General features: G+C 39.4%; 1 protein-coding gene across 2 annotated transcripts in view; it reads right to left on the bottom strand.

Moving 5' to 3' along the window:
- Positions 1-26,733, bottom strand: part of kcnab1a (potassium voltage-gated channel subfamily A regulatory beta subunit 1a) — a 66,350-nt gene that overhangs the window by 5,135 nt on the left and 34,482 nt on the right. For both annotated transcript variants that reach the window (XM_058079718.2, XM_058079720.2), the window contains exons 2-9: positions 17,904-17,947; positions 10,285-10,322; positions 5,122-5,201; positions 3,945-3,989; positions 3,667-3,711; positions 3,491-3,534; positions 3,326-3,412; positions 356-441 (exon numbers count right to left, since the gene is read on the bottom strand). In XM_058079718.2, the coding sequence (XP_057935701.2) occupies positions 356-441; positions 3,326-3,412; positions 3,491-3,534; positions 3,667-3,711; positions 3,945-3,989; positions 5,122-5,201; positions 10,285-10,322; positions 17,904-17,947 (469 nt within the window). The remainder of the gene's footprint in view (positions 1-355; positions 442-3,325; positions 3,413-3,490; positions 3,535-3,666; positions 3,712-3,944; positions 3,990-5,121; positions 5,202-10,284; positions 10,323-17,903; positions 17,948-26,733) is intronic.

Below are 26,733 nucleotides of genomic sequence, written 5' to 3'. Positions count from 1 at the left end.
GCAGAGTCATCCACTGATTTTCATTCCAAAAGGAACATAGATACGTTATGAACAGAGTTGAACTCACCTTTTTGTATGATAACTGGGACAGAATACACAAACCGAGGCAAAAGTTTGATGTAAATTTTTTCCATAAACCGAAACGTATGCAAACCGGGGCGTACTCTAACCAAGGTTGCACTGTAGTGGATTATTTGATTGTTCCACTTCCAAGGAGTAGACACCGACTCACTTTATTATATTTTAATGCAAGATTTGTAACCACCACATGGAAGTAATGAAATTGAAACATGGATTTATGTATATCAATAGGAAGATATAATATTAAAAATATATCCAAATATTCACTCCTTACCATAATCTCCATGGCTGTCCATCTGGACGTTCCCCAGTACATCGCCATACCTTGGTTGATCACATAGGTCATGGCTCTGACGATCTCTGTCAACATACATACAAATGTAAACCATCAATTGGTTGCACGGATTATCAGCAACCGGCTATTGTTTTTATCGGAAAATGTGAAAGGGAATTTTTATGAAGTTGTATGACATTCCCATCAGCAGTGTAGTCCATCACCGGTGACTTACCTTACTCTTGGTCCCTTCAGTCCAGTTCCGTTAGTATTTCAGTGACAAGAAATGTAGTTCCGGTTTGTTATTAGGGTTACTTCAGTAAAGAGTTTGGCTTCTCAAAGCAATATTAGTAATAAATTTGCATGACAAACTCTTTAATGAAATAACCCCACTAACTAACCAGAACTATGTTTCCCATCACTGAAATCTGACCAAAACTGGGCTCAAGGGACCAAGTGGGGGTAAGTCACAGTTGATGTACTACACTGCTGACGGGGATGTCATACAACTTTATGGCAAAAAATCCAAACTATCTCTTTAAGTAAACAAGAAATTACTGTAAACTTAAGAGTGGGCACCAGTCTTCATTTTGGAAGCAGTTAGCTGACAACTCATCGTTGATGCCACCGAAGGACAAAACTAACAAGCTCACGTAGTGAAGCTTACATTACAAGCCGACACAGCTCTAATGATGCAATTAGCTCCAACACTGCTGACAGAGCGTGCCAACAAAAACTCAGGCTAGAGACCGTCATTAGGGCCATTCATCAACACCATGTTCCTCACTCTAATTACACATCAACCTCCCTCAGCAAGATAGGATCAGGTTCATCTTAGTGCTTCTAGCAAAACAACATGGTATATCGGTTAAGAGCAGGATAGGGAATAACTAACCAACCTGGTCGGGGTTTAGAAAAAGGCACATTTTCGCCCATGTCTCAACTCCCTGATAAAGGTTTTTCTGTTACCAGCTGATGACATCATAGACAAGCATTTTGTTAAGAGGATACTAACAAGGAATGATGTTTTCTGGTTAAAAAACATATTAAGAATACCGATGGGCTCACACAGTGTATTAATAATACAACAAGACATGTGCCATATTGTACACTAACTGGAGCATGTATGCAAACTGAGGCAAAATAGTGGTGCACATTTTTGACATACAACCAAAAAACATGCTAACCAGGGCGCGCGCTAACCAAGGTTTCACTGTATAGAGTAAGTACACAATAGTAAGTACATTTCATTTCCACAACTCATCCAGGTCTGATCCCAAAGACGTTGATGCTTTTCTTATGTTTTTTGTTGTATTTTTTTTTCAAAACATGTCAAACATAACTGGAATACAAACACTGCCGGAAAGTCCATGAAGTCAAACTTTGAAAACAGACATCAAGTAACAACAAAGAAGGAGCATGCATGCAAACTGAGGCAAAATAGTGGTGCGCATTTTTGACACCAAACCAAAAAACATGATAACCAGGGCGCGCGCTAACCAAGGTTCCACTGTATAGAGTCAGTACACAATAGTAAGTACATTTCCACAACTCATCCAGGTCTGATCCCAAAGATGATGATGCTTTTCTTATGTTTTTTTTTGTATTCTTTTCAAAACATATCAAACATAACTGGAATACAAACACTGCCGGATAGTCCATAAAGTAAATCTTTGAAAACAGACATGAAGTAACAACAAAGAAAGAGAATATTCAAACAGTACTGTGACTATAAACTACATGATAAGTGATAATTAACATGTAGCATCGATAAGCCAGTGAGCAGCATCCTGCATCCTGCCAGAGCAAATAGCACAGTGCTGGTAAAAGCTTCTTCCTGCCCCCTGCCAGGCTGCAACACTCCAGTGCTAACATTTCATTGCTGCTTGGCAACACAAACTGAGAGGGGGTGGAAGACAAACTTATAAAGGGACGTTTTATACATCGTAAAGTTTAATTAAATAGAAATACATATATATATTATTACAAAAATATATGAAGCTTGCATAAAAAGGGGGAAAATATGCTGAAAGCAACCATGCAATCACTACTGAAGTCAATGAAATTCAAACATGCACATCAATAATGAATTATAGTCAAAATCAAGAACACTATAAAGAAAATTATGGACTGTAAGCTGCTACTTTTTTCACACACTTGAAATTTTGCGGCTTGAACAATGATACGGCTAATTTATGGGTAAAAGAACTACAGTAATAATGATCCTTAGTAGTGAAGTGGGCGTTCATGTTTTCATCTGTGTACAATTACTAAAACTTCTGCTTGGACTCATTGGAGATAACGTGTGATGATGACAACATCAAGTGGATGTAGGATTGCAAGATTTATAGTGTGTCTTCCTTGGATACATGCAGCATATCTATATATAATTTTTTTTTCAGAAAAATCATATTATGACACCTTTAAAAGTGTCCCTGTGAAGGTCACCATAGGAAGTGGCTCAGAGGAAATCTTCATTACACTACTGACGGGACATAAACAAAGATGAATTGTAGTCAAAATCAAGAACACTACAAATAAAATTATGGACTGTAAGCTGCTACTTTTTTCACACACTTGAAATTTTGCGGCTTGAACAATGATACGGCTAATTTATGGGTAAAAAAACTACAGTAACAATAATACTTAGTAGTGAAGCGGGCGTTCATGTTTTCATCTGACAAATGTTACGTTTGATCAAGTGTACAATTACGACACTCATTGGAGATAACGTGTGATGATGACAACACCAAGTGGATGTAGGATTGCAAGGTTTATAGTGTGTCTTTCTTGGATACATGCAGCATATCTATATATAATTTTCTTTCAGAAAAATCATATTATGACACCTTTAAAAATGTCCCTGTGAAGGTCACCATAGGAAGTGACACGGAGGAAATCGTCATTACACTACTGACGGGACATAAACAAAGATGGTGTTTAATGTTGGATGTATCATGGCTGACTCACCCTCCATGGGGGTGTTGCTGTCTGGCCGGTTGGCAAAAACGACATCCACATACTCCAACTGCATCCTTTGTAGAGACCCTTTCAGACCTGATAGGAGACACATGGTTAGGGTGGGTTTTTATTTTGGTGACACAACGATTTTTCTTTAGTGTGTGTACACCAAACCTTCAATAATGTGCTTCCTTGACAGGCCTCTTTCTGTCTCCGCTCTGATGGCACAAAAGACAAAAGGATGTAAAAAGTTTCCTGATCGGACTAAATAAAATTGGCAACACATTGGGACATATGGTCAGAAAAAGTTAAATTAATTAATTAAGTTAAATTCATCCTATATTTCTTACTTTCCTCCCCAGTAGAGTTTGGTTGTGATGACCAAGCTGGATCTCCTACAAAATAACAGAGAGGGGGGGGGGGGAGATGAAAGACAGTGCTTGTGCAATATTTACTTTGAAGCGGTCGTGAACTAGTTTACAAAAATCCTACTCAATTTTGTTGACTACATTTTGTTGCTTTATTGTCCACACTATTATATGAACAGCTAGCTGCCCCTCTCTTGCTGCATCTCCCCCAAGGTGGTGTGATGGAATGAGTGATACCAAAAGTATTGTGCTGTCATTACCTCCAGCATTTCTTCTTGATAATGGTTCCTAAAATCACTTCGGCCCTGCAAGGTAAAACAAACAGGGCTTTCATTACTACAATTACACATAGTAGTGCAAATAGCCTGTAAATGGGCAATAAAATGTCACTCCCGAGGTAACACACTATAATAAGACAAACCATTACAAGATTCTGGGATGATGTTTTTGGGGGGGGGTTTGGCTAAAAGGTTTCCTCCCAGGTTAATTGGCGACTCCAAATTGTCCATAAGTATGAATGTGAGTGTGAATGGTTGTTTGTCTATATGTGCCCTGTGATTGGCTGGCCACCAGTCCAGGGTGTACCCCGTCTCTCGCCTGAAGACAGCTGGGATAGGCTCCAGCATACCCGCAACCCTCGTGAGCATAAGCGGTGCAAAATGATTGTCATAGTTTGAGTCCTTACCTAATCCAATTTCAAGTATGACAGTAATACTATAAAAATTAGTATTTTACACAGGTTTTTGTAATTTTTGGGTAATTTTCTTAATTGGGAATTAATGTTACGCATCCACAATCATTTGCAGCTTTTTCATCGGATATCGGGTGTAATTTCATTCGTATACCATATTTTCTGGACTATAAGTCGCTCCGGAGTATAAGTCGCACAAGGCCAAAAATGCATAATTAGGTAGAAAAAAATATACATAAGTTGCACTGGAGTATAAGTAATTTAATTTAAATTTACGGGTAATTTATTTTACAAACTACTTGACCAAAACAGACATTACGTTCTCTTGGAAGGCAGGTTCTAACATTAATAAAAGAATAGAGAACAGGCCGAATAGGTGTAAGATATGCTAACACAATGGTTATTCAGCTACACAAAAAATAAACTTGAATAGAAAAGGAGTCTAGTGTTTATGTAACATAAACAGTTTTTTCATTTATAAGTCGCTCTGGAGTATAAGTTGCAGGAACAGCCAACCTATGAAAAAAAGTGCGACTTATAGTCCGGAAAATACGGTATTTTTTTTTAGGTAGATTACTTCTTTGCAACTAGTCCAACACAGCTATAATCAGTTATATCCCAACAAAATGCTTTTATGTTGTTCAACGCAAAAGTTAAACATAGAAACTTTAGAATGAAATTGTTACATATTGCTTTAAGAGGAACTAAAGTGCACATAAAAAGTGAGAGGCTCAAGTGACACCCACCTGCCACCCGCGTAAACCTCAGCTGTGTCGAACAGGTTGACTCCACTCTCATAGGCAATAGTCATCAGCTGCTCTGCAACCTGGTGGGAGGACACATACACAAAGACAGGATACTGTATGAAGGGTAAATATTAGGCAAACAAGCACAATCCATGAATGCCCAGGTCGTTCAGATCAATGTTACTTGACATTTACCGAACCAAAGTAGACAAAAAGGTTGCATGATCAAGGAAGATGCATTTGAGCGTCAAGAGCATCAAAATGTTTACCATGTGATAGTAAACACAGATAGTATTGTTCTTTTACTGTACAATTATGTATAGGAGTAGATTGATCAATGTGTAGTTTTTTGTCGGCAATGCTCAATTGGACTAGCCCTTAAAATTAAATAGCTTCTCGTTACTTACATACATAAACATGACAAGTGAGTAAAAATAGGTGATAAATATCTTAGTAGTTATGACTGCAGTCTATTTCCCTGTGGGGTTGGCAATTTTAGTGAGCTAATGACGACATATTCAACGTGATGCCATCTTCCAGGGTTCCATCTTTCATCATCTTGTCATTATAAGACTTAGATTCTAACAGGAAATACGTAACAATATAACCATGTACTTCAGGCAAGAGTCAAACTATATATCTATGGAGAATCATGCTTCTTGAACTCTTGTGTCTTTCTTTAACAGACTCATTAATAAAACATTTTGAGTTTTTGTGATGCAGTGACATTCGTACAGTATAAAGGAAAGATGTTGTTTTAGGACGCCAGTGACGTAGATACAAGTTCACTCTCTAGGTAGTAATGGTTTTATTTCATTTGAACATGCATCAGATTACAATTGAGTACATCCCATAATCAGTTCACAGTTCCACATGTCCAAAAGGAGTAGGAAGAAGCAAAGCTTATTAAATCCTACCCCTCCATCTGGTACTTTTGCAATCAGTAACTGTTACATTTGTTCACTTCCTGCTTTCAAATACAGTAAAAAAATATATATATATTTTTTTTTATTTTATTTTTCTCACGTACCAAAGTACAAGGTGATATGACCATCCAATGACATAATGGGTACCATAGTAAGTGTCAATATAGTGATATATATAGCACATCATGACTGGTTCAAGACTCTTCATCCTTGTATTTAGCAAACATCAACTGCTTGTATTGTTTTTTGAATTGGCTCATCGTTGTGCATTGTTTGAGTTCCTTACTCAATCCATTCCATAGTTTGATTCCACATACTGAAATGCTATGCCTTTTTAATGTAGTCCTAGCATATAAGTGTTTCAAATTTTGTTCTTCCCTGAAGTGTATAGGAAGTTGGGTCGAGGAAACTGAACGTCATCAAGTTGTCAACAACTTGCTGCAACAAATGCATTATAGAAAAATGCATTATATTTTCTTTGTCAATGCAAGAAACATGTCTACACAAACCTGCCATTGACAACTCACGCAATCCTGAGATGATTCCAACATTGGCCTTACGGCCATTACCGAAAATGCACCATCAAATATGTATCGTCTGTGATTGTCCTGCTAGCTAGAAAGAACAGCGAAAGTAACAATTAACTTAATGAGTAATGTCTTAATACTGTTGAGTTAAACCATCTGTAAAGACAAGACTATGGGTGGCAGTAATACCCCATGAGGGATTAGAGATGGAATCAAGCTTGATGAGACACCTCTTGACCGAGTGCTTTGAAATCAACAGAAACAAATGAGCCTTAATTAATGGCTGACAGCAAAGCCCAGCAACGAGCCAATAATCATTTATCACAATGAAGTTTCTTATTGCCGGCAGGTACTGTCTAACAAAGTTTGTGTGCATTGGCCCCAAGCCTAATTGTAATTAAGGGAAAGAGTTGATGTATTTTAAAAAGAAACAGCAGAACTAACATCTTTTTTTAGTGTTTTGACCACCATGCCTCTAAAGAATTTTCATTAATTGTGCCCGAAATTTTTCCCAGAAATTTGTACTGCATTTGACCCATTCATTCATTCATTCATTTTCTACCGCTTTTCCTCACAAGGGTCACGGGGGGTGCTGGAGCCTATCCCAGCTTTCTTCGGGCGAGAGGCGGGGTACACCCTGGACTGGTCGCCAGCCAATCACAGGGCACATATAGACAAACAACCATTCACACTCACATTCATACCTATGGACAATTTGGAGTGGCCAATTAACCTAGCATGTTTTTGGAATGTGGGAGGAAACCGGAGTACCCGGAGAAAACCCACACATGCACGGGGAGAACATGCAAACTCCACACAGAGATGGGCGAGGGTGGGATTGAACTCGGGTCTCCTAGCTGTGAGATCTGCGCGCTAACCACTCGACCGCCGTGCTGCCTGCATTTGACCCAATGTATGCAAAATGTGTGGATTCATCTTTAGATCTATTTGGAAGTGAGCCCTGAAAGAAGTTTGGGATGGCTCAAAACGCTCGGTTTGAAAAGGCGGGGTAAAACCGTTCCTTTGTGATGTCACAGAGGGTTCTTTACATGGTTCGTAGTTAGGAAGCACTTTGGCCGTGTGACCAACCACAGCAGAGTGGGTGCAGAATAAATTAAAACAGACCGTTTTGGCAGGAAGCACAAATCAAAGGAAATACAGCTGCAATAGGTGTTCTTTGCGGGTTATTGTGTGTAGCTCCTCTATCGGAGTCCACAACTCAATACAAAGGGTCAAAAATGAGCATAATAGGTCCCCTTTAAAGGAATGGTCAACTGGCCAGAATGAAGTCTTTCAGCTACTTTGTACGCTTCTAACGTGGGCAGAGTTTAGACAAGCGGTATATTTTGTATGTATTTATAGGAAACAGAGCACTCTTAAAGCCAACAGCTTCCCACGTGATGGCTTGGAGTTGTCTGTCCACCCAGTCATCCTCTCTTCCCCTCTTGTAACACACGACTCTGACTATTTTTGTCACTAAAAAGACGCATAGCTTTGTGTCTACTTGCGTATTTAAAGGTTTCCACCAGCTTTCCACCCACAATGTATTGTTTGAGGCAGTCACATCAGCATTGGAACCGAAACTGTAAAAGTGTCATCGTGTTAGCAGTGACATTGAACTAGGAAATAATAGCTTAGAGGGAGGGTGCCAAGCTTGGGGCATACCATCAGAGTCTTTAGGGTAAGACATGATACAGTTACATAAGCTTGTGTGTCCCTCGAGGTGCACTCTGTTTTGTAACACTGTGTTTGTGTGCATGTGTGCGACAGAGAAAGTCCCGGCAGCAACGGCATATTAGAGTTGATCGTCAAGGGACTTAACTATAATATACTCATATAGATTTTATTTAAATACAATTGCTACACAGTTGTAGGTACACATGCATAATAATTCAATAATTGTATCAATATTCTGTACTTACCAAGATAATAATGCTCATGTTTTACCACAACCAGACTGTCCCCAGAGAGAATGGACAGTGGTTCTTTTACACTTGGGACACCTTCCTTCCTGAGGCATTCAAGTGCACTGCATATTTCATGTGTTATTTGTGTTGTTTGGTTGTTTTTAGGCTACTAAAATAGTCGCAAGTGCCAGAAATTTCATTAAAAATGTGAGAATAAAAAAAAAAAAAAATCTAGCCTATGCAATGATGATGGTACTTGCTGCTGACGTTTACAATGAAGTTGTATGTGAGCAAGAAAACAGCTCAAATGCTCTTTGGAGTTAAGTTTGTAACAGACTAGAAAAAAAACACATGCTCAAGACGTTTTGTGTCCACATACAAATTACATAATACCAAATCAAATATTTCCACTAGGGATGCTGCCGATTTTGATACCGATCATCCAGGACTATCATCCGATAGTGATCACATGGATTAATTATACACTTGTTATCTATGATGAGTGCCGCATGGGGATGCCGTATAAAGGGGAAACGTCAGGACAATTCCAAGGTCCCTTGACTGCCAGGGGCCCCAAAAATAGGTATTTACTAGGGGTGCTTCGATCAATCGGCCACTGATTTAAACATATACACATGCTTGCATGTGATCGGTATTGGTATTGGTAGTAACATTCCTAGTTCAAACCCATGCAAACTTATGTAAATAGATTATTATGTTGTTTGTTATGTTCTAAATCTGTATATAAAAGGAGTTATTTTTGTGTCAAAATCTTTTTTCCTGTGTTGATTTTGTTGTTTCATAGAAGTAAACAACTGTTCGGCTGTTTAAGGCGTCACTAAAACAAAAAAAATGACAAAAGTCAGTCACCGTTCTTCAGTCAAAATCAGTTTTTTTCACTGAACCACCCTATGCTCAACTGCCGATGTAGACTTAATAGGTTTCTTTACATTGTTTCAATGCTTAGTCCTAAAACTCAATATTCTGTGGGTCAAAAATGCCCCAAAATCTGAAGATGACTGACAGTCAATGACTTAACAACAGCTTGTCACAGGCTAAGCCTATCTATGCCAACATGTGTGATCACTCACATTTGTTTATGGTTATGTTTTTATTTCATTTGAACATGCATCAGATTACAATTGAATGCATCACATAATCAGTTCACAGTTCCACATGTCCAAAAGGAGTAGGAAGAAGCAAAGCTTATTAAATCCTACCCCTCCATCTGGTAGTACTTTTACAATCAGTAACATATACAATCAGTTATATTTGTTCACTTCCTGCTTTCCTAATATAGTTTTTTTTATTTTTTTTTTCATTTTTGTCACATACCGAGTCATTTGACTTTCTGGCATTTTTGTTTATAACTTTTATATAAACACTGCCTCTCACTTTCTCTCTGGTGACAGCTTGCTAGCTTGTTTTTGGCGAACCAAGACCATCCCCTGATGCAGCCCACCACCACAGCTTCAAATAATCCTACGGGAAACCCTGCATACTACTCAAGGCTTTTGTTAGGGCAAGACACTACACTGCACACATGGATCAATGTAGCTAGCAATGGTAGTAGCCATAGGTGATCGGCGTTGAAAGGTATTTATCGGCATGTGTCTATCACATGAAATTTAACAGAAATTAACCACCGATACTGATTGATACTGGCCGATTGATCGCTGCATCCCTAATTGCCACAGTTTGTTAACTTCCCCATTCAATATTCATTTGAGTGTGCGGTACGCACAATAAGACACATTAATCAACATGAAATAAGCATGAAAGCGAAAGGAAAATGTCTCGTACCTCATCTGTTATCTGACCACCGAAGGTCACCCAAGTACCTGGAGAAAGGAAAACAGAAAGCGACAAGGATATTTAAATATTGTAATGAATTCATTGGTAATGGTGCATCAGCATGTTTGTGTGTGAGCTGTGAACTGCTGGAGCAAACTAACAAGGATGTCATGTTCCCGAGAGAAACAATGTGTCCTGTGATGGATGATCACCATGTGCGACTTCCACTTAACACTGTGTAGATAGATAGATAGATAGATAGATAGATAGATAGATTGTATATACTCCTTATTAGCCAGTAAACAATGCTGATTACATACAAAAGGCAGGCAAAGAGACAAATCCACATTCCCTCAATGAATTTTTAATGTAGCTTTGCTGTGCAAGAAAATGTTTCCCATTCAAAATTGTTTCAGCATTCTAAACTTCAGAGGACTTTGCAATACAAACACCGTGACAAACATCGATTTATATTTGCCTGGCTCAAGGGATTGCAAGGGTTGCATGAAAAAGAGATAAGGCAGAAGTAGAGCAACAGAATTGTTTGGATTCTTTTTCCTGATCTCGGCACCACAAGTTGATAGTCATTAGTCAGAACGAGCATAAAATGAAAATGATATCATTCATTAATTTTCTACCGCTTTTCCTCACAGGGGTCGCGGGGGTTCTGGAGCCTATCCTAGCTGTCTTTGGGTAAGAGGCGGACTGGACTGGTGGCCAGCCAATCACAGGGCACATATAGACAAACAACCATTCACACTCACATTCATACCTATGGACAATTTGGAGTCGCCAATTAACCTAGCATGTTTTTGGAATGTGGGAGGAAACCGGAGTACCCAGAGAAAACCCACGCATGCACGGGGAGAACATGCAAATGCTACACAGAGATGGCATAGGGTGGAATTGAACCCGGGTCTCCTAGCTGTGAGGTCTGCGAGCTAACCACTCGACCGCCGTGCAGCCCCTAATGTACTAATATTAACCAAAATATAAGATGACCATTCTTTTTCAAGAGACGTTTTTAGTAGAAAAAAAATTCTTAGCTGCTTGACTGTTTTGGTCGTAACACCTTCCAACTGTTTGATACCTTGCCCAACCTTTGAGAGCATTTTACGACTGCTGTGTGAGTGACAGAAAGAAAAGCTCTGACTTTCTTGGCACCACCTGTTGATTTGCATGTATAAATCCCCGGACCTGAATGCCTGGCTCTTTTCTCTCTGTCGACTTCTGTTGCCCTGAACTGTCATCAACCCACGGGTCGTGGTGACACAGTTAGACACATGCTCACATTACGACACATCAGTGTCATCGGTTCCTCAGAGGTGTAATTTAACTTGCAGATGACGCCATTGGATTTGTTGTTGTTGTAGCACTAAGCAGATGAGTCCTGCTGCTGCCAACATGACTGGAGAGCCGCTATGCACAACAGAATTTGAAGTCGACGGCTGATGTGAGAAACTGTTGAGATCAGTAACCATGGCGATCTTACTAAGTCTCATGTATATACTCAGCCATTACAAAAAACACATACTGTATATATGTACATATACATGAAATGTATAGCATCTACATCCGAGTGTGTGTGTTCAGTCAGCCCTTTAAAGCTGTTTCCAGTGTAGTGGAATTATAATCACTGCTGCGGAAGTCCAGCCGCTGGTTTGTGTCTGAGTGGGAGGCTCAGCGTGGGATCAAAACTCTGCCGAGCTCAAGTGTCAAGGCCACTGCAAATATGGGATCACATTTTTTTTTCTCTTGGATTAGAAATTGAATTTCCATGAATGACAAATGCCTGGAAACTGCAGGTGGAAAAGTGGTTGGTGGCTGAAGTTAAGGTTGCTATGCAACAATAGTAAATCTGATAACCTTGTGACGCTTCTTCCTGCAGCAATGCAGCATTTAAAGTAAACATGTAACTACATACAAAGTGTATTAAGATGGAATGTTGTTTTTCAGTTTTATTTTGGTGTTTTTTTTTTAGGATGGACTACAGAAGTCTAACTGAAAAAACATTCTGACTGATTGATGCATCAGAGTTAAGGTTGTTATTTTTGGTTGGCATGGAAGAGCTTTTGGCAGAGTATCCGTAATCTCAGGAAAGGGGAATGCAGTGTGTAATATTTTACGGCTGCACGGCGGTCAAGTGGTGAGCTCACAGCTAGGAGACCCGAGTTCAATACCACCCTCGGCCATCTCTGAGTGGAGTTTGTATGTTCTCCCCGTGAACTCACTATCAAGGCGGGAGATGGCAGTAAAGGCTTGCGAGGGAATGTATTAGCATTATTATGATTATTATTTATTAGCGATTAATCACGATTAAAAGTTCGTAAATTAGCATTTCACAGTTGTGAGCGGCTGCACGGCGACCAAGTGGATAGCGCTGTGGCCATCCATTTTTCAGTTTGACTCAGCATCTCCAGCTTTACAGATGCCATGCCTGACCTGCACGGTCATTCTCTCATGGTTAGTGCGCAGGCCTCACAGCTAGGAGACCTGAGTTCGATTCCATTCTCGGCCATCTCTGTGTGGAGTTTGCATGTTCTCCCCGTGCACTCACTATCAAGGCGGGAGATGGCACTAAAGGCTTGCGAGGGAATTTATTAGCATCATTATGATTATTATTTATTAGCGATTAATCACGATTAAAAGTTTGTAAATTAGCATTTCACAGTTGTGAGCGGCTGCACGGCGACCAAGTGGATAGCGCTGTGGCCATCCATTTTTCAGTTTGACTCAGCATCTCCAGCTTTACAGATGCCATGCCAGACCTGCACGGTCATTCTCTCATGCTTAGTGCGCAGGCCTCACAGCTAGGAGACCTGAGTTCGATTCCATTCTCGGCCATCTCTGTGTGGAGTTTGCATGTTCTCCCCGTGCATGCGTGGGTTTTCTCCGGGTACTCCGGTTTCCTCCCACATTCCAAAAACATGCTAGGTTAATTAGCGACTCCAAATTGTCCATAGGTATGAATGTGAGTGTGAATGGTTGTTTGTCTATATGTGTGCCCTGTGATTGGCTGTGATTGGGTGAAAAATCTGGGTAGGCATGAAGCACGAGTATCGCTATTTATGACGCTCACCCCACTACAAACACAAGACGGGAACATGGGGAATGAGAAGTTGGGTTTGTGTTTGGTTACGCATGTGCTTGTGTGTAGTGCGTCGTCATTCTTCCTAACACACAACATCCTTTTGGTCCTATTTCTGGGTGTGTTGCATGACCCTGTCTACTGTACTGCCTCTTCAGTTTCTATTGATTTCTTCAAAACAACACTTGAATCACAATTGACTCCTGAGATTTTCTCTGTCTTGTCTGCCTTTTGTCTGCTGCTTTCGGGATGCGGACAGAACAACGTTGGCAAAAAATAACCCAGGTTAAAAATACACTATTTTGTCCAGGTTGAAAAACCTAGTTATGTTTTCAGAATGTCTTCCAGACCAGGTTGCCAACAATTTGTGGGGCCCATGTGAGGAAGGAGACAATTAGAGCAAGATAATCTGCAGTAACTGATTTTGTGCCGCCTTTTTGGACTTTCAAGGTAAAATATTTCATGCATTCATTTTTTACCGCTTATCCTCACGAGGGTCGCAGGGGGTGCTGGAGCCTATCCCAGCTGTCTTCAGGCGAGAGGTGGGGTACACCCTGGACTGGTGGCCAGCCAATCACAGGGCACATATAGACAAACAACCATTCACACTCACATTCATACCTATGGACAATTTGGAGTCGCCAATTAACCGAGCATGTTTTTGAAATGTGGGAGGAAACTGGAGTACCCGGAGAAATGGAGTACCCACGCATGCACGGGCAGAACACAGAGATGCCCGAGGGTGGGATTGAACTCGGTTCTTCTAGCTGTGAGGTCTGTGCACTAACCACTTGGCTACCGTGCAGCTGGAAAATTCATTCATTCATTCATTTTCTACCGCTTTTTCCTCACGAGGGTAAAATATTTTTAAAAAATATTATTATATATTTATACTAATATGTTATTATGATATATAAATTATATTATAATATAATAATAATAATATATAACACAACATAATATAATATATAATTATATTATATTATATCATATATATATTATATACTAACATAATATATTACTAATATTTTGTTATATACTAATATTATTGTATTTATATATACTAATAATATTATTATTAGTTATTATTAGACATTTCAACCTTTTCTCATTATATTATGCCTTTTGTCGACTATTTAGCTTGTTAGCTCCCTCCATAGCGATCAAACAATAGTAATTAAAAAAGAAGGGGAATATTATTGTAGCTGGAACTAAGTGATGCATTAAAACAGTCATTTTTTTAGCCTATATTGAAATCAGAGTAGAACGTGTTTGCAGAGCTGGGATGTCCGTCCTCTGAAGGACTCGTATACAGACAAGAAATCTGAAAGCTAGAAAGGATGCCAGCATGATGAAAACCATCCTGCATAGTGCCAGTGCCCAAGAAGTCCATCCCATCTGGTCTCGATGACTTCAGACTGGTTTCCCTGACATAACACGTCATGACGGTTCTACAGAGACTTGTGCTGGCTCAGCTAAGACCTTAAGGCCTTTAACATCACCCAGCCCTTTCTGATGAGTGAGAAGCTGCTCAGGATGGGTGTCAGCTCATCCACTGTTAGCTGGATTACTTGTCTGTCAGGCCCCGGGTTGTGTGGCTGTGTTTTTTGGTGGGGGGAGCAGCACCAGCTAAAAGGACATAAACCGCATCGACAAACTGAGCTCTGGAAAAGCCAAACAAGTTATCTGCACTCATTTGGAGGCAGACAGGAGGACACTGGACACTGTCCATCATGGACAACCCCACCCACTCCATCAGGGCGACTCCTCCAGTTCCATTCCCACAGTGAATGCTGCATGACTTTATCCTTTCCAAACAGTATCTAGCGCTACAATACCTCATCTGTCCGTAAAAGATCATTAGCAAAGTGTAAAAAAGGATTATTATTATTATTACCAAATATGCATACATGCACAAAAAACGGGACAATAATAACCCAGGCCAGAAGTGCTGATGGCGGACTTCATGAACTTATTCATTGATTTGTGCTGCATGTTCGCGTTTGTGTCCCAAACCAATTAGCAATGCGTGTTGACGTCACAGTGAAGCAGCTGCCTGATGGATTTGCGGCATTGTGCTGAGAGTTCCTATTGATTCCCTAATCACCTCATTATATATCCACCACCCCCGTCCTTCCACCCCAATTTGACTAAGGATTGCAAATTGAAAAAATAGCGTGAGTTGCTAGAGAATATTTGACGAATGCATCTATTAAATTGCGTTCTATCTATGTGGAATAAGCAGTTTAAATTGTCAAAGATGCAAATAGCCAATGGAGTAAAAGTGAACAGAATGACAATGGGAAAAGATTTACGTATGTTTAATATTCTGTGCTGCCTTACTAAGAAAAGCCGAAAATGAGTCTTTCAATAATTGTTTATTTCTGTTGTATAGCTTTTGTGTATACTGCACATACACACATACTGTATAAATACAGTATATTCTGTTCTGCTCTGTAATTGTACTTAAAAGCATGTCAGAATGAAACTTTCAATGTGATCTGCTATATTGACACTGTAAAGTCCAAGTTTATTATCTTATTTTCATTATATGTCTTATTTTTTATTTTTTACAACACGGAAGGGCGTGCTTTGCCGAGACTTGGGGAAAGGTACTCACACATATTTGTGACGCAGCTTACATCAATGTCCCCAAAAAAAAGTAATAGCAATGTCTACAAAAGCAATATATTCCCACTTTTTTTAAAATGTAAAACGCAAATCATTCAATAACTCATAACGCAGTCAGTGCATGGATGCTTAACATTTACAACATAGTGTACTAACAGTTTTTAGTAGAGCACATTTCTTTATTTAGATCGGGGGTGTCGAAAGACCACTAGCACTAGCACCTGAGGTTTGCTTTTTATTGTGCGTAACACATAGTAATGGTAATGGTATTATTTCATTTGAACATGCATCAGATTACAATTGAATGCATCACATAATCAGTTCACAGTTCCACATGTCCAAAAGGAGTAGGAAGAAGCAAAGCTTATTAAATCCTACCCCTCCATCTGGTACTTTTACAATCAGTAACATTTGTTCACTTCCTGCTTTCCATAATACAGTTTAAGGGTTGGGGGGTTTTTTTTGTTTTTTTTTAATAATGTACCTCGTACCGAAGTACGAGGTGATGTGACCCTACAATGACATAATGGGTACCATAGTAAGTGTCAATATAGTGATATATATAGCACATCATGACTGGTTCAAGACTCTTCATCCTTGTATTTAGCAAACATCAACTGCTTGTATTGTTTCTTGAATTGGCTCATCGTTGTGCATTGTTTGAGTTCCTTACTCAATCCATTCCATAGTTTCCATTCCAATCAATTCCATAGTAGAACTATAATTCAACAAAACACTCCATCAAAAATGTGGAAAAACACTATAATACCATACAAAAAATACTCACTTTATTTTGCCTGCATCCTAAATGTTGTCACGCTCTAAAGTAGACACTCACTGTCAAGGTCACAACATCATTTTCAGACATGTTAACTGATGACAGTGTGTGTGTGTGGGGTGGGGGGTGAAGTTCAACCGTGTGGCTTCTTCTCTTAGCAGTTTTTGGGAAGTTCAGTCAGTCAAGGGCACTTTAACCGACTATCCTTCAAGCGACTAGTCCCAATTTGCATAATTTGATCTATTGAATGATTTTTTTGTGGACAAGCGGTGTTAATTGCTTTAACGCTAAGACTACTTTGGGAGGATATGACTTGAAACGCATTATTGCTCAGTTGTAAGAGATTCTATTTAGTCATTCAATATCACACGCACAACCATGCACGGATTGATCTTGGCAACATCTCTTCCATCCTTCTCCTTAGCTCCTTTCTCCTTGTCAGCATCATGTCCGCCCTAGGCGCAGCATGTGGCAGACTGCCGGCATTAGCCTGACCTTTTCTGTACTGCGCAGCTCCGTCACTTTGAATGAGAACTCTCTGACTACATTTGAACTACTTTAGGAGGAAACGGCATCGAATCGGTATGCAAGACACCAAGCACACTTTGGAATGGAATGCTTTGGAATGGAATGCTAGGTTAATTGGCCACTCCAAATTGTCCATAGGTATGAATGTGAGTGTGAATGGTTGTTTGTCTATATGTGCCCTGTGATGCTGGCGACCAGTCCAGGGTGTACCCAGGCAGCTGGGATAGGCTCCAGCACCCCCGTGACCCTTGTGCGGTAGAAAATGAATGAATTAATGTTTAATTTCACACTAGATGGCACTCCAGTGTATGTGTATACAACCATTTAAAAGTTAGTTTGATCAATTTTCATAAAATACTGATTAATTAATAAAGTTGTGTGTATATTATCATGTCACGGTAGATATGTTGGTTTAATTAGAAACCTGCCAGACTTTAATAGTCAAACATTCCCAGGACTATTGTGAGACATTTTAATTTTACTGAGTGTAATTTATGTGTTGTAGTAACTTGCTTACATTGCAGCGTTTTAGTAGTTATGGCTAAACAAATTTCCCACTGACTGAGACATTAAAGAAATGAAGGGAATATGGTGTTTACTTACCAAGTCCGAGGCATGACACTCTGAGTCCTGACTTCCCCAGGTTCCTGCAAAAATGACATCAAAAAATAATTATTTGAGTTACATATTGTGTGTATAAAACTTTTAAAGCTAATAAATTTGCACTTTTTATTTCTTCTTTTAGTTAATGTTTTAATTTAGACCGCCATTATGTCTCCCAAGAATGTGACAGTAAAAAAGTAAGAATTTACGTGAAATTAACTCATTTAATAACAACAGTGTAGTTATATGTATTTATAAACCCGAACGGCCAATCTTAACAACATATTTTTACATTTTGTAATGCAAAAAGGCAAAAGAGGTGATGATGCAGCTCTACACTATTGTATTTCACTTCAGAGCAATTTTCCAACCATAAACACGACCACAAGGTGGCAGAAGTGCATTTTATAAGACCTCGGCAGGGATCACACATGAGTGCAGAAGGTTACCCATTGTTACATAGTTACAAAAGTGAAAATTATATGTAGTTCATGGTGTTATATTTGTAAATAAATTTTTATTTTGATGTAAAATGTAGTTGTTTAGATATTTGAGCTGTCACAAAAGTAAAAAAAAAAATATCTGTGTCAAAGTGAAAGTAAGGCTTGAAATGCAGTGATGAGTTAGCAGCGTAAAGTGGTTTCATGATTGAGACTTCCTTTTCCCAATAAACTGGTCTCTTCCTTCTTTGCAACGCCCCTTCCCGTGGGCAAAACTGTCTTTTTTACTCTGGTATAGGGCTGCACGGTGGTCGAGTGGTTAGCCCGCAGACCCCACAGCTAGGAGACCAGGTTTCAATTCCACCCTCGGCCACCTCTGTGTGAAGTTTGTGTTCTCCCTCGTGTATGCGTGGGTTTTCTCCAGGTACTCCGGTTTCCTCCCACATTCCAAAAACATGCTAGGTTAATTGGCGACTCCAAATTGTCCATAGGTATGAATGTGAGTGTGAATGGTTGTTTGTCTATATGTGCCCTGTGATTGGCTGGCCACCAGTCCAGGGTGTACCCCGCCTCTCGCCCCAAGACAGCTGGGATAGGCTCCAGTGAGGAAAAGCGGTAGAAAATGAATGAATGAATGAATGAACTTTGGTATAAGTTCCAATTTAAGTTCCAAGTTCCAATTTATATGACAGTTGTAGGAACGGAGCTCATTTGTAATTTTAAATACGGCCTCTCAAAACCCCTCAAGTGATTCATTCCGGACATGCAACTTCAGTATCATTCAATATCGTAATGCTTACTTTGCCATCTGAATTGAAAGCACCTATAGGTAATGAATTTTGAATGATGCACTCAATCCCGTTTAAAATAACCACAAGACACGAGCTCTTTAGCTACGCCGGCCCACCAGCATCATCGAGGCAGTAAAGAGGAGGATGATTTGTAGCAACCCAAAGTGTTTATGACTTAGATGCCAACAGTTTTTCACAGTATCCGTGTGAGTATGACTAACATGTCCTCCCTTGTTTGTGTTGTTTTCCTTTGGGTACGCGGTGAAGTGAAAGTGAAAGGAAGATTCACAGGTATAATTTGGTGGTAAAGCAGACTTCAGTTTGAAGGGTCTTGAATCAGGCTGTTATCCAGGTATGTATGGCCTTTATGTTTTCTTGATGAACTGGTACTCTGCATTGTTCAGCTAGAAAAATCTGATGATGGATGGGGGAGTGACATCAAAGAGGATCACAGAAGAGATGAGACAATGACGCAGGAAGGAGGAAAATAAGATTCCCTCTCTTGGGAGATGCGGTGAAAAATCATCATCTCCCTCATTTGTAATCTGTCTCAAAAGGCTCTTTTAAACACTTAAAGGCACACACCACTACATAGCACTCACACACACACACACACACATATTCTGAAACACACATTGATGTAACCATCCTGGCCCATCAAATATTTATTGAAATTTTAAACCCCTGTCATCACTTTTCCAAACACATCTAGCATAACAAGCCTTCTCCCTCAATGAGGCTATTCATTTCCACCTAAACATGTTTTCATTTGCCGGATGACGGACAGGCTTTACTTTCTCTCATACTTTCCATAGTAGTATCATTGGCTCGTCCAAAAAAAGTCATTTAATTATTGAACCTTTAACAGCTCTTTATAAGATGCTGCATACTAGAGGTGTAAGAAAATATTGTTTCGGCGATATTCCACAATACTGTATTGGTATTAAAGAGTATGATATGGATATTTTTAGGCATTTATCATAGACTGTATATGGTATTTATTCAAAACCCACGCATGCACGGGGAGAACATGCAAACTCCACACAGAGATTGAACTCGGGTCTCCTAGCGGTAAGGTCTGCGCGCTAACCACTCGTTCACCGTACAGCCGAGACACCAACATTCATTCATTCATTCATTTTCCACCACTTTTCCTCACGAGGGTCACAGGGAGTGCTGGAGCCTATCCCCGCTGTCTTGGGGCGAGAGATGGGGTACACCCTGGACTGGTGGCCAGCCAATCACAGGGCACATATAGACAAACAACCATTCACACTCACATTCATACCTATGGACAATTTGGAGTCGCCAATTAACCTAGCATGTTTTTGGAATGGGAGAGGAGACCGAAGTACCCGGAGAAAACCCACGCATGCACAGGGAGAACATGGAAACTTCACACAGAGATGGCCGAGGGTGGAGTTGAACCCTGGTCTCCTAGCTGTGAGGTCTGCGTGCTAACCACTCGACCGCCGTGCAGCCCTATACCAAAGTTATAGAGTAAAAAAGACAGTTTTGCACACTGGAAGGGGCGTTGCAAAGAAGGAAGAGACCAGTTTATTGGTGGACCAGTTTACTGTGTGGTCTGCGCGCTAACCACTCGACCGCCGTGCCACCGGCAAAGGTTCGTTTCTGATTTTAATTTAAACCTCTGATGATTTTTTTCGGGTTTTTTTTTGTAAATTTAAAACTGGATGTTAAAGCTTTATTTATCCAAATGCTACACTTTAAGTTTTTACAGAGGAGAGTTTGTGATACAGCATAACATACTGTTCTAATGGAATAAAAATGTGTTTAGTAAGTGCATATTGCTGGTGTAATTCAGTTTTTCCAGGAAATAATCTTTAACTACAAGAAAAACGAAAAAAATATCGCCTTGTTAACAGTATCGTGATATATTGTGATATATCGTATCCTGATACGTATCGTATCGCCAGATTCTTGCTAATACACACCCTTATATATTCCACTATTAAAAAGTCAATGAAAGCATATATCAATAAACTGAGTAATAATGTCAGAATGCCAGGCCAGTGTTTCCGTTTCATAAAACGGCCGCCGCCCACTTGAGATTTATTTTCATGACCGGTTTGACTCTGAACAGAGCAAAGTGAGCCCCAGGAGACTGTGCGACACACTTCTCCATCCATTGGAAAACAGGCTGACAGAGTGGGACTCCACGCTGGAGGCCACCTGAGCTCTTCATTTTAGACTCGACACAGTTATATTTGCCTCAAAAATTCAACCCCAACACTGTTCTTCATTTTTTTATTTTCTCCACAACAAAGTCCCCTGACTCAAAAATTAATTATTTAATTTCCTGCCTCCGATTTGTCTGTCATTATATGTAACAGTATAACAACATAACAGTCTAACTCACGGTGTCAACAACACTAAATTCATCCCACAGCAAATTAACACTCCAAGTATACCCTAGAAATAGACAAACATGCACCAATAGGAATTGTAATAGGGCCACAAATATAACTATATACACTTTTCTAATTGTTATACGTGAGCAACACTGCTACATTCCCTTTCAATCCTGGCCAGTAGAACTACACAAGTCGAACAAAAAGGGGCCGCACATTTGTCACACAATTTGTCTGTCAGCACCTCTAGCTACATACTGTGTCCGTTTGTTAACACTGCCATCCATCCACTATTTTCTATGCCGCTTATCCTTATTAGGGTGGTATGCTGTAGACGAGGGGTACACCCTGGACTGGTTGCCAGCCAATCACAAGCCACATACTGTATCAATCATTCATGCTCACATTCTACCTAAATTAATGACACTGGTCACAGATCACATACAAGACATAAAATACAGTAATAATGTCATGATCTGCAAATGGCTGCAGACCACTCCAGGGTGTACCCCGCCTCTCGCCCAAAGTTAGCTGGGTTAGGCTCCAGCACAACCCCGCAATCCTAATGAGGATAAGCGGCAGAAAATGAATGAATGAATGGCCACAGATCACATAAAGGACATAAAATACAGTAATAATGTCATGATCTGCAATTGGCTGCAGACCACTCCAGGGTGTACCCCGCCTCTCGCGCAAAATCAGCTGGGATAGGCTCCAGCACACCCCCGCGACTCTAATGAGGATAAGCGGCATAGAAAACGGATGGATGTATGTCAGGATCTGTGCAACACACCACTGGACAACTTATGCTGTATGGACTGTTCTTTGCCAGATTGTTCCCGTTCCTCCCGGCCTCATGTTACCCCATCCTGCTTTCGACAAGATATCGCAAAAACCTCAACTAGCAACCTTTTCATCTCAATAATAAGACCGCTACATTGCTTTAGTATTACTGTGATGTTGTGATTTCTAACTGTCTTTGGACGTGATATGCGTCCTAACTTTGTGTGTGTGTGTGTGTGTGTGTGTGTGTGTGTGTGTGTGAGTCCAGGAAGAGGATGGCTGTGTACAAAAAGGGCAATAGTCGGCAAATTACTCACAACACTACACAGGGAAAATATATTTTTGAGAATTGCAGTATTCTGTTGGTAGAACTTATTGTTGCATTTTTAATTGGAATTTGTGTTAACCATCAATCATTTAAATTCCAGTGACAACATAAAATATTTGCCTAGTTAAGCATTATTTAATAATTGGGACACCAGCTTGACAAAAAAAACAAAAAGGAAAGCATGTCTGACAGTGATAAAATGCAGCACTCACAAATCAAATGAAGTATGCTGGAAACTGATAACAGACACATTTTAGGCGATTAATCATTCAGCAGCTAAAATAAACAAAGGGACGCTGGATGGATGACATATTTTCAGACACCATGAGAATCCATGTTGAGTCAGCTCCACATGCACCAGTCCCCAATAAATAAAAACCACACCGCTAAAATGAGTGTGTTCAGCTGTTTTGTGACCCAGTTGTTTAGACCTATTCCCATAGTAAGAGTCGTGCTATAGTGCAGTAAATCATGTACTACTGAGAGCTAAATGAAGGAATTGTTGTTTTTAGGAGCCTCATAAAGAGCTCATCATTGAAATAATAACAAAGCAGTGTAATAACGTAGCATGTTATATATCATAGATTGTTCTTTGTGCTGGTGTGTATGCAAGCTCGATGCCAGAGTTGGACCCAACCATGGCTGTGTCGTTCCCTCTCCCTCTTGCTTGTTGGTGCTGATGTACGGCCCCTTTCTGGTCGCCTTGTGTAGTTCTACTGGCCAGGATTGAATGGGAATGTAGCAGTGTTGCTCACGTATAACAATTAGAAAAGTGTATATAGTTATATTTGTGGCCCTATTACAATACCTATTGGTGCATGTTTGTCTATTTCTAGGGTATACTTGGAGTGTTAAGTTGCTGTGTGATGAATTTAGTGTTGTTGACACGGTGAGTTAGACTGTTATGTTGTTATACTGTTATAATTTCCTTCAGTATGGTAACTTTTTAAATATTTTTTAAAAGAACGTGTAATAAAATAATAATTTTGTATCACTGGTGCAATAAACCTATGTGTCAATAATACTGTATTAGATAATAATTTGTTTGGATGGAAATCCCAAAGCGTTGTTGCCGGGTTGTTTTGTTTGTTCTATTTGTGGCCCTATTCCAATTCCTATTGGTGCATGTTTATCTATTTCTAGGGTAAACTTGGATTATTAAGTTGATGTGTGATGAATTTAGTGTTGCTGACACCGTGAGTTAGATTGTTATGTTGTTATACTGTTACATATAATGACTGCGATTTACAATGGATTGACAAGCTAGATTTCTTTTTGCTATTCATGTGAGTTTCTTTGAATTTTATTTGTTTATTTTGATTTGTTAATTTCCTTCAATATGGTAACTTTTAAAATGTTTTTAAAAAGAAAGTGTAATAAAATAATAATTTTGCTTGTTTTGTTTGTTATATTTGTGGCCCTATTAGAATTCCTATTGGTGCATGTTTTGTGTATTTGTAGGGTATACTGGGAGTGTTAAGTTGCTGTGCGATGAATTTAGTGTTGTTGACACCGTTATGTTGTTATACATATATGAGTTTGTTTGAATTTATTTGTTTATCTTGATTTGTTAATTTCCTTCAATATGGTAACTTTTTAAATATTTTTTAAAAGAAAGTGTAATAAAATATAATTTTGTATCACTGGTGCAACAAACCTAGATGCCAGTAATAATGTATTAGATAATAATTTGTTTGGGTGGAACTCCCAAAGCGTTGTTGCTGGATTGTTTTGTTTGTTATATTTGTGGCCCTTTTACAATTCCTATTGGTGCATGTTTGTCTATTTTAGGGTATACTTGGAGTGTTAAGTTTCTGTGTGATGAATTTAGTGTTGTTGACACCCTGAGTTAGATTGTTATGTTGTTATACTGTTACATATAATGACCTCCTGTGATTTGCAATGGATTGACAAGCTAGTTTTCCTTTTGCTATTCATGTGAGTTTGTTTGAATTTTAATAATTTCTTTGGGTGGAACTCCCAAAGCGGCGTTGCCAGCTTGTTTTGTTTAAAATTACCTCCAATCATCATAAAAGACACCTCATATAGCTTCAATACCTCCTCCCTGCAGAGTTGCTGAAACTGGCCTTGTCCATCTCCACGTCAAGTTAAACTTTCTTTGCTCTTTTTCCCCGCTTAACACCTGAGTGCCTCTGTGTCCTGTGCACTCCTGTGTCTCCTCAGCTCTGGATTTCCATTACATTCTTGCTGTCTCCCCTCTGGTTTCATTATCGACTTTGCTCAGCTTGACTGCTGCTTCCCTGGAGCCCTCCACTACAATGTCTTAAATAAAACATACTTTTTAAAGACATTGCAGGGTCGCTTATACATCGATGGGTCCCACTAGACTTCACTAATCTGCTTAACATACACTATTTTTTCTCTTCTGTCTTCTGAGTAGCGACATATTTGAATATGAACTTTGTAGAAATCAAAACATCGATGTATTACGGTCATGAGAAGCACAATTGTCCTTGCAGATTGTCAAACCTTGAAGTGACACACTTCAAACCTGCAGTCCTCCCTATCCAGAAATCGGATACTGTCTTGAAAGGAATCTCGCTTCTTTTTGAGGTGCAAATTAACTGTTGACTCCGGGCCCAAAGAAACTGTTCTCTAATGTTACTCCATAGGTTTCTATAAAGGTTGTTCTAATGTGCTGCATCAACAACATTGCTGAGTTTTGGATTTTGTGTTGGACGAAAAGAAAGTTATTGTGTGTCGTTGCTCTATAGGAGTCCACAAGTCAATACAAAGGGCTGGAAAATGAGCATAATAGGTCCCCTTTAAATGTTCAATGTGTCAGCCGGGTCGCTATCCTGTTGGTGGGGGTGTTTTGATCAATACTGGAGCTTATATAGCATCCCAACATACTTACATGTACACAAAATGTTCAATATGTAGACCAGGGGTCTCAAACACGCGGTTTGAGGCCCCCGCCTTGATATGAAAGTTTAATGTTAGTGCGGCCCACGCAAGTTTGATATGGATGCTGTATGGTATCATGTTTGATTATCACGTTTGATTAATGTTCATGTTAAAGGTTAAATAACTTTTAATAGTTATCCTCCCTATCCGTGTGGAAGTGGTAAGTTTTTGGCTATTTAAGTTTAAAGGAAATAACTTGAAGGCTACCGTTTAGGTCGCTAGCTCTCTAGTTTGCGAGTTAGCATGTGTCTCAAGACCCTGCAGTTGCGCAATATGTTGTAAATAAAAAGAGTATAAATGTGACTATAGTCGTGTTTTGTCATGTCTACAGGTTTCTAATAATGCTTTGTTAATTTTAATCTGAAAAAAATAATTTGTCTACCCACCAACTATATGTGGTTTCTTAAGTTTTTATTATTTGCCGTTTTATTATTATTATTATTATTATATTTATTAATGATTTATTGTTGATTTATTTATTTTTCATCTTATTTTGTGCAGAAAAATAAAAATTAAGATATTTGAGAACAGTGGAATGTTTTATCAAAGCTTTTATTGCAGAAAATCGGAACCAAAGTGAAGTTTTTTACATTTTTTTGTTTTTAATAAATGCGTTTTTTTTGTTGGTTTTTTTTTTGGAAAACCTGATGTGGCCCAGTCTCACCCAGACCCGAGCTCCAGTGGCCCCCAAGTAAATTGAGTTTGAGACCCCTGATGTAGACTTTTTAAGGGACAATCCAACATTTCAGGTATCAGTCCATCTCACAGTCCATCAGACTGGCTTTTTGTCAGGCGACCTAAAGTCCAAACATTATGGAAACTTGTCTTAAAGGAAAGAACAAGAAGACATTTCGACCAGCCAAGATGAAGAAGGATCCAACAGCATGTGATTACTGTTTAGCTCCCTGCCACATAAAAAAAAAAATCTTCCATTAATTTTCTGCTGAAGCTGCATTTATATTGAAGCAGAATAATATCCATCATGTACAATGTCCTTTCTGCCTGTCACGTCTGTTTATATAAGTTAAATTCCACTCAATAGTCAGTGCGGCGGATGGAAATTTGAGTCGTGTCAAACTTGATGGAAAATCTGTGGACGATCGTTGTATTACTGTGATGATGTGCTGCAATATCACAGAAGGAGATAAAAACAGCAATGCCCTTGTGTTTTAGCAATCTTCCTGCCAG

This window comes from Doryrhamphus excisus, linkage group LG8, assembly GCF_037039965.1.
Source record: "Doryrhamphus excisus strain RoL-2023G ecotype Guam linkage group LG8, RoL_Dexc_Guam_v1.1, whole genome shotgun sequence".
Lineage (NCBI taxonomy): Eukaryota > Metazoa > Chordata > Actinopteri > Syngnathiformes > Syngnathidae > Doryrhamphus > Doryrhamphus excisus.
The sequence above is the reverse complement of the archived record's forward strand: the minus strand, read 5'-3'. Positions and strand labels throughout refer to the sequence as shown.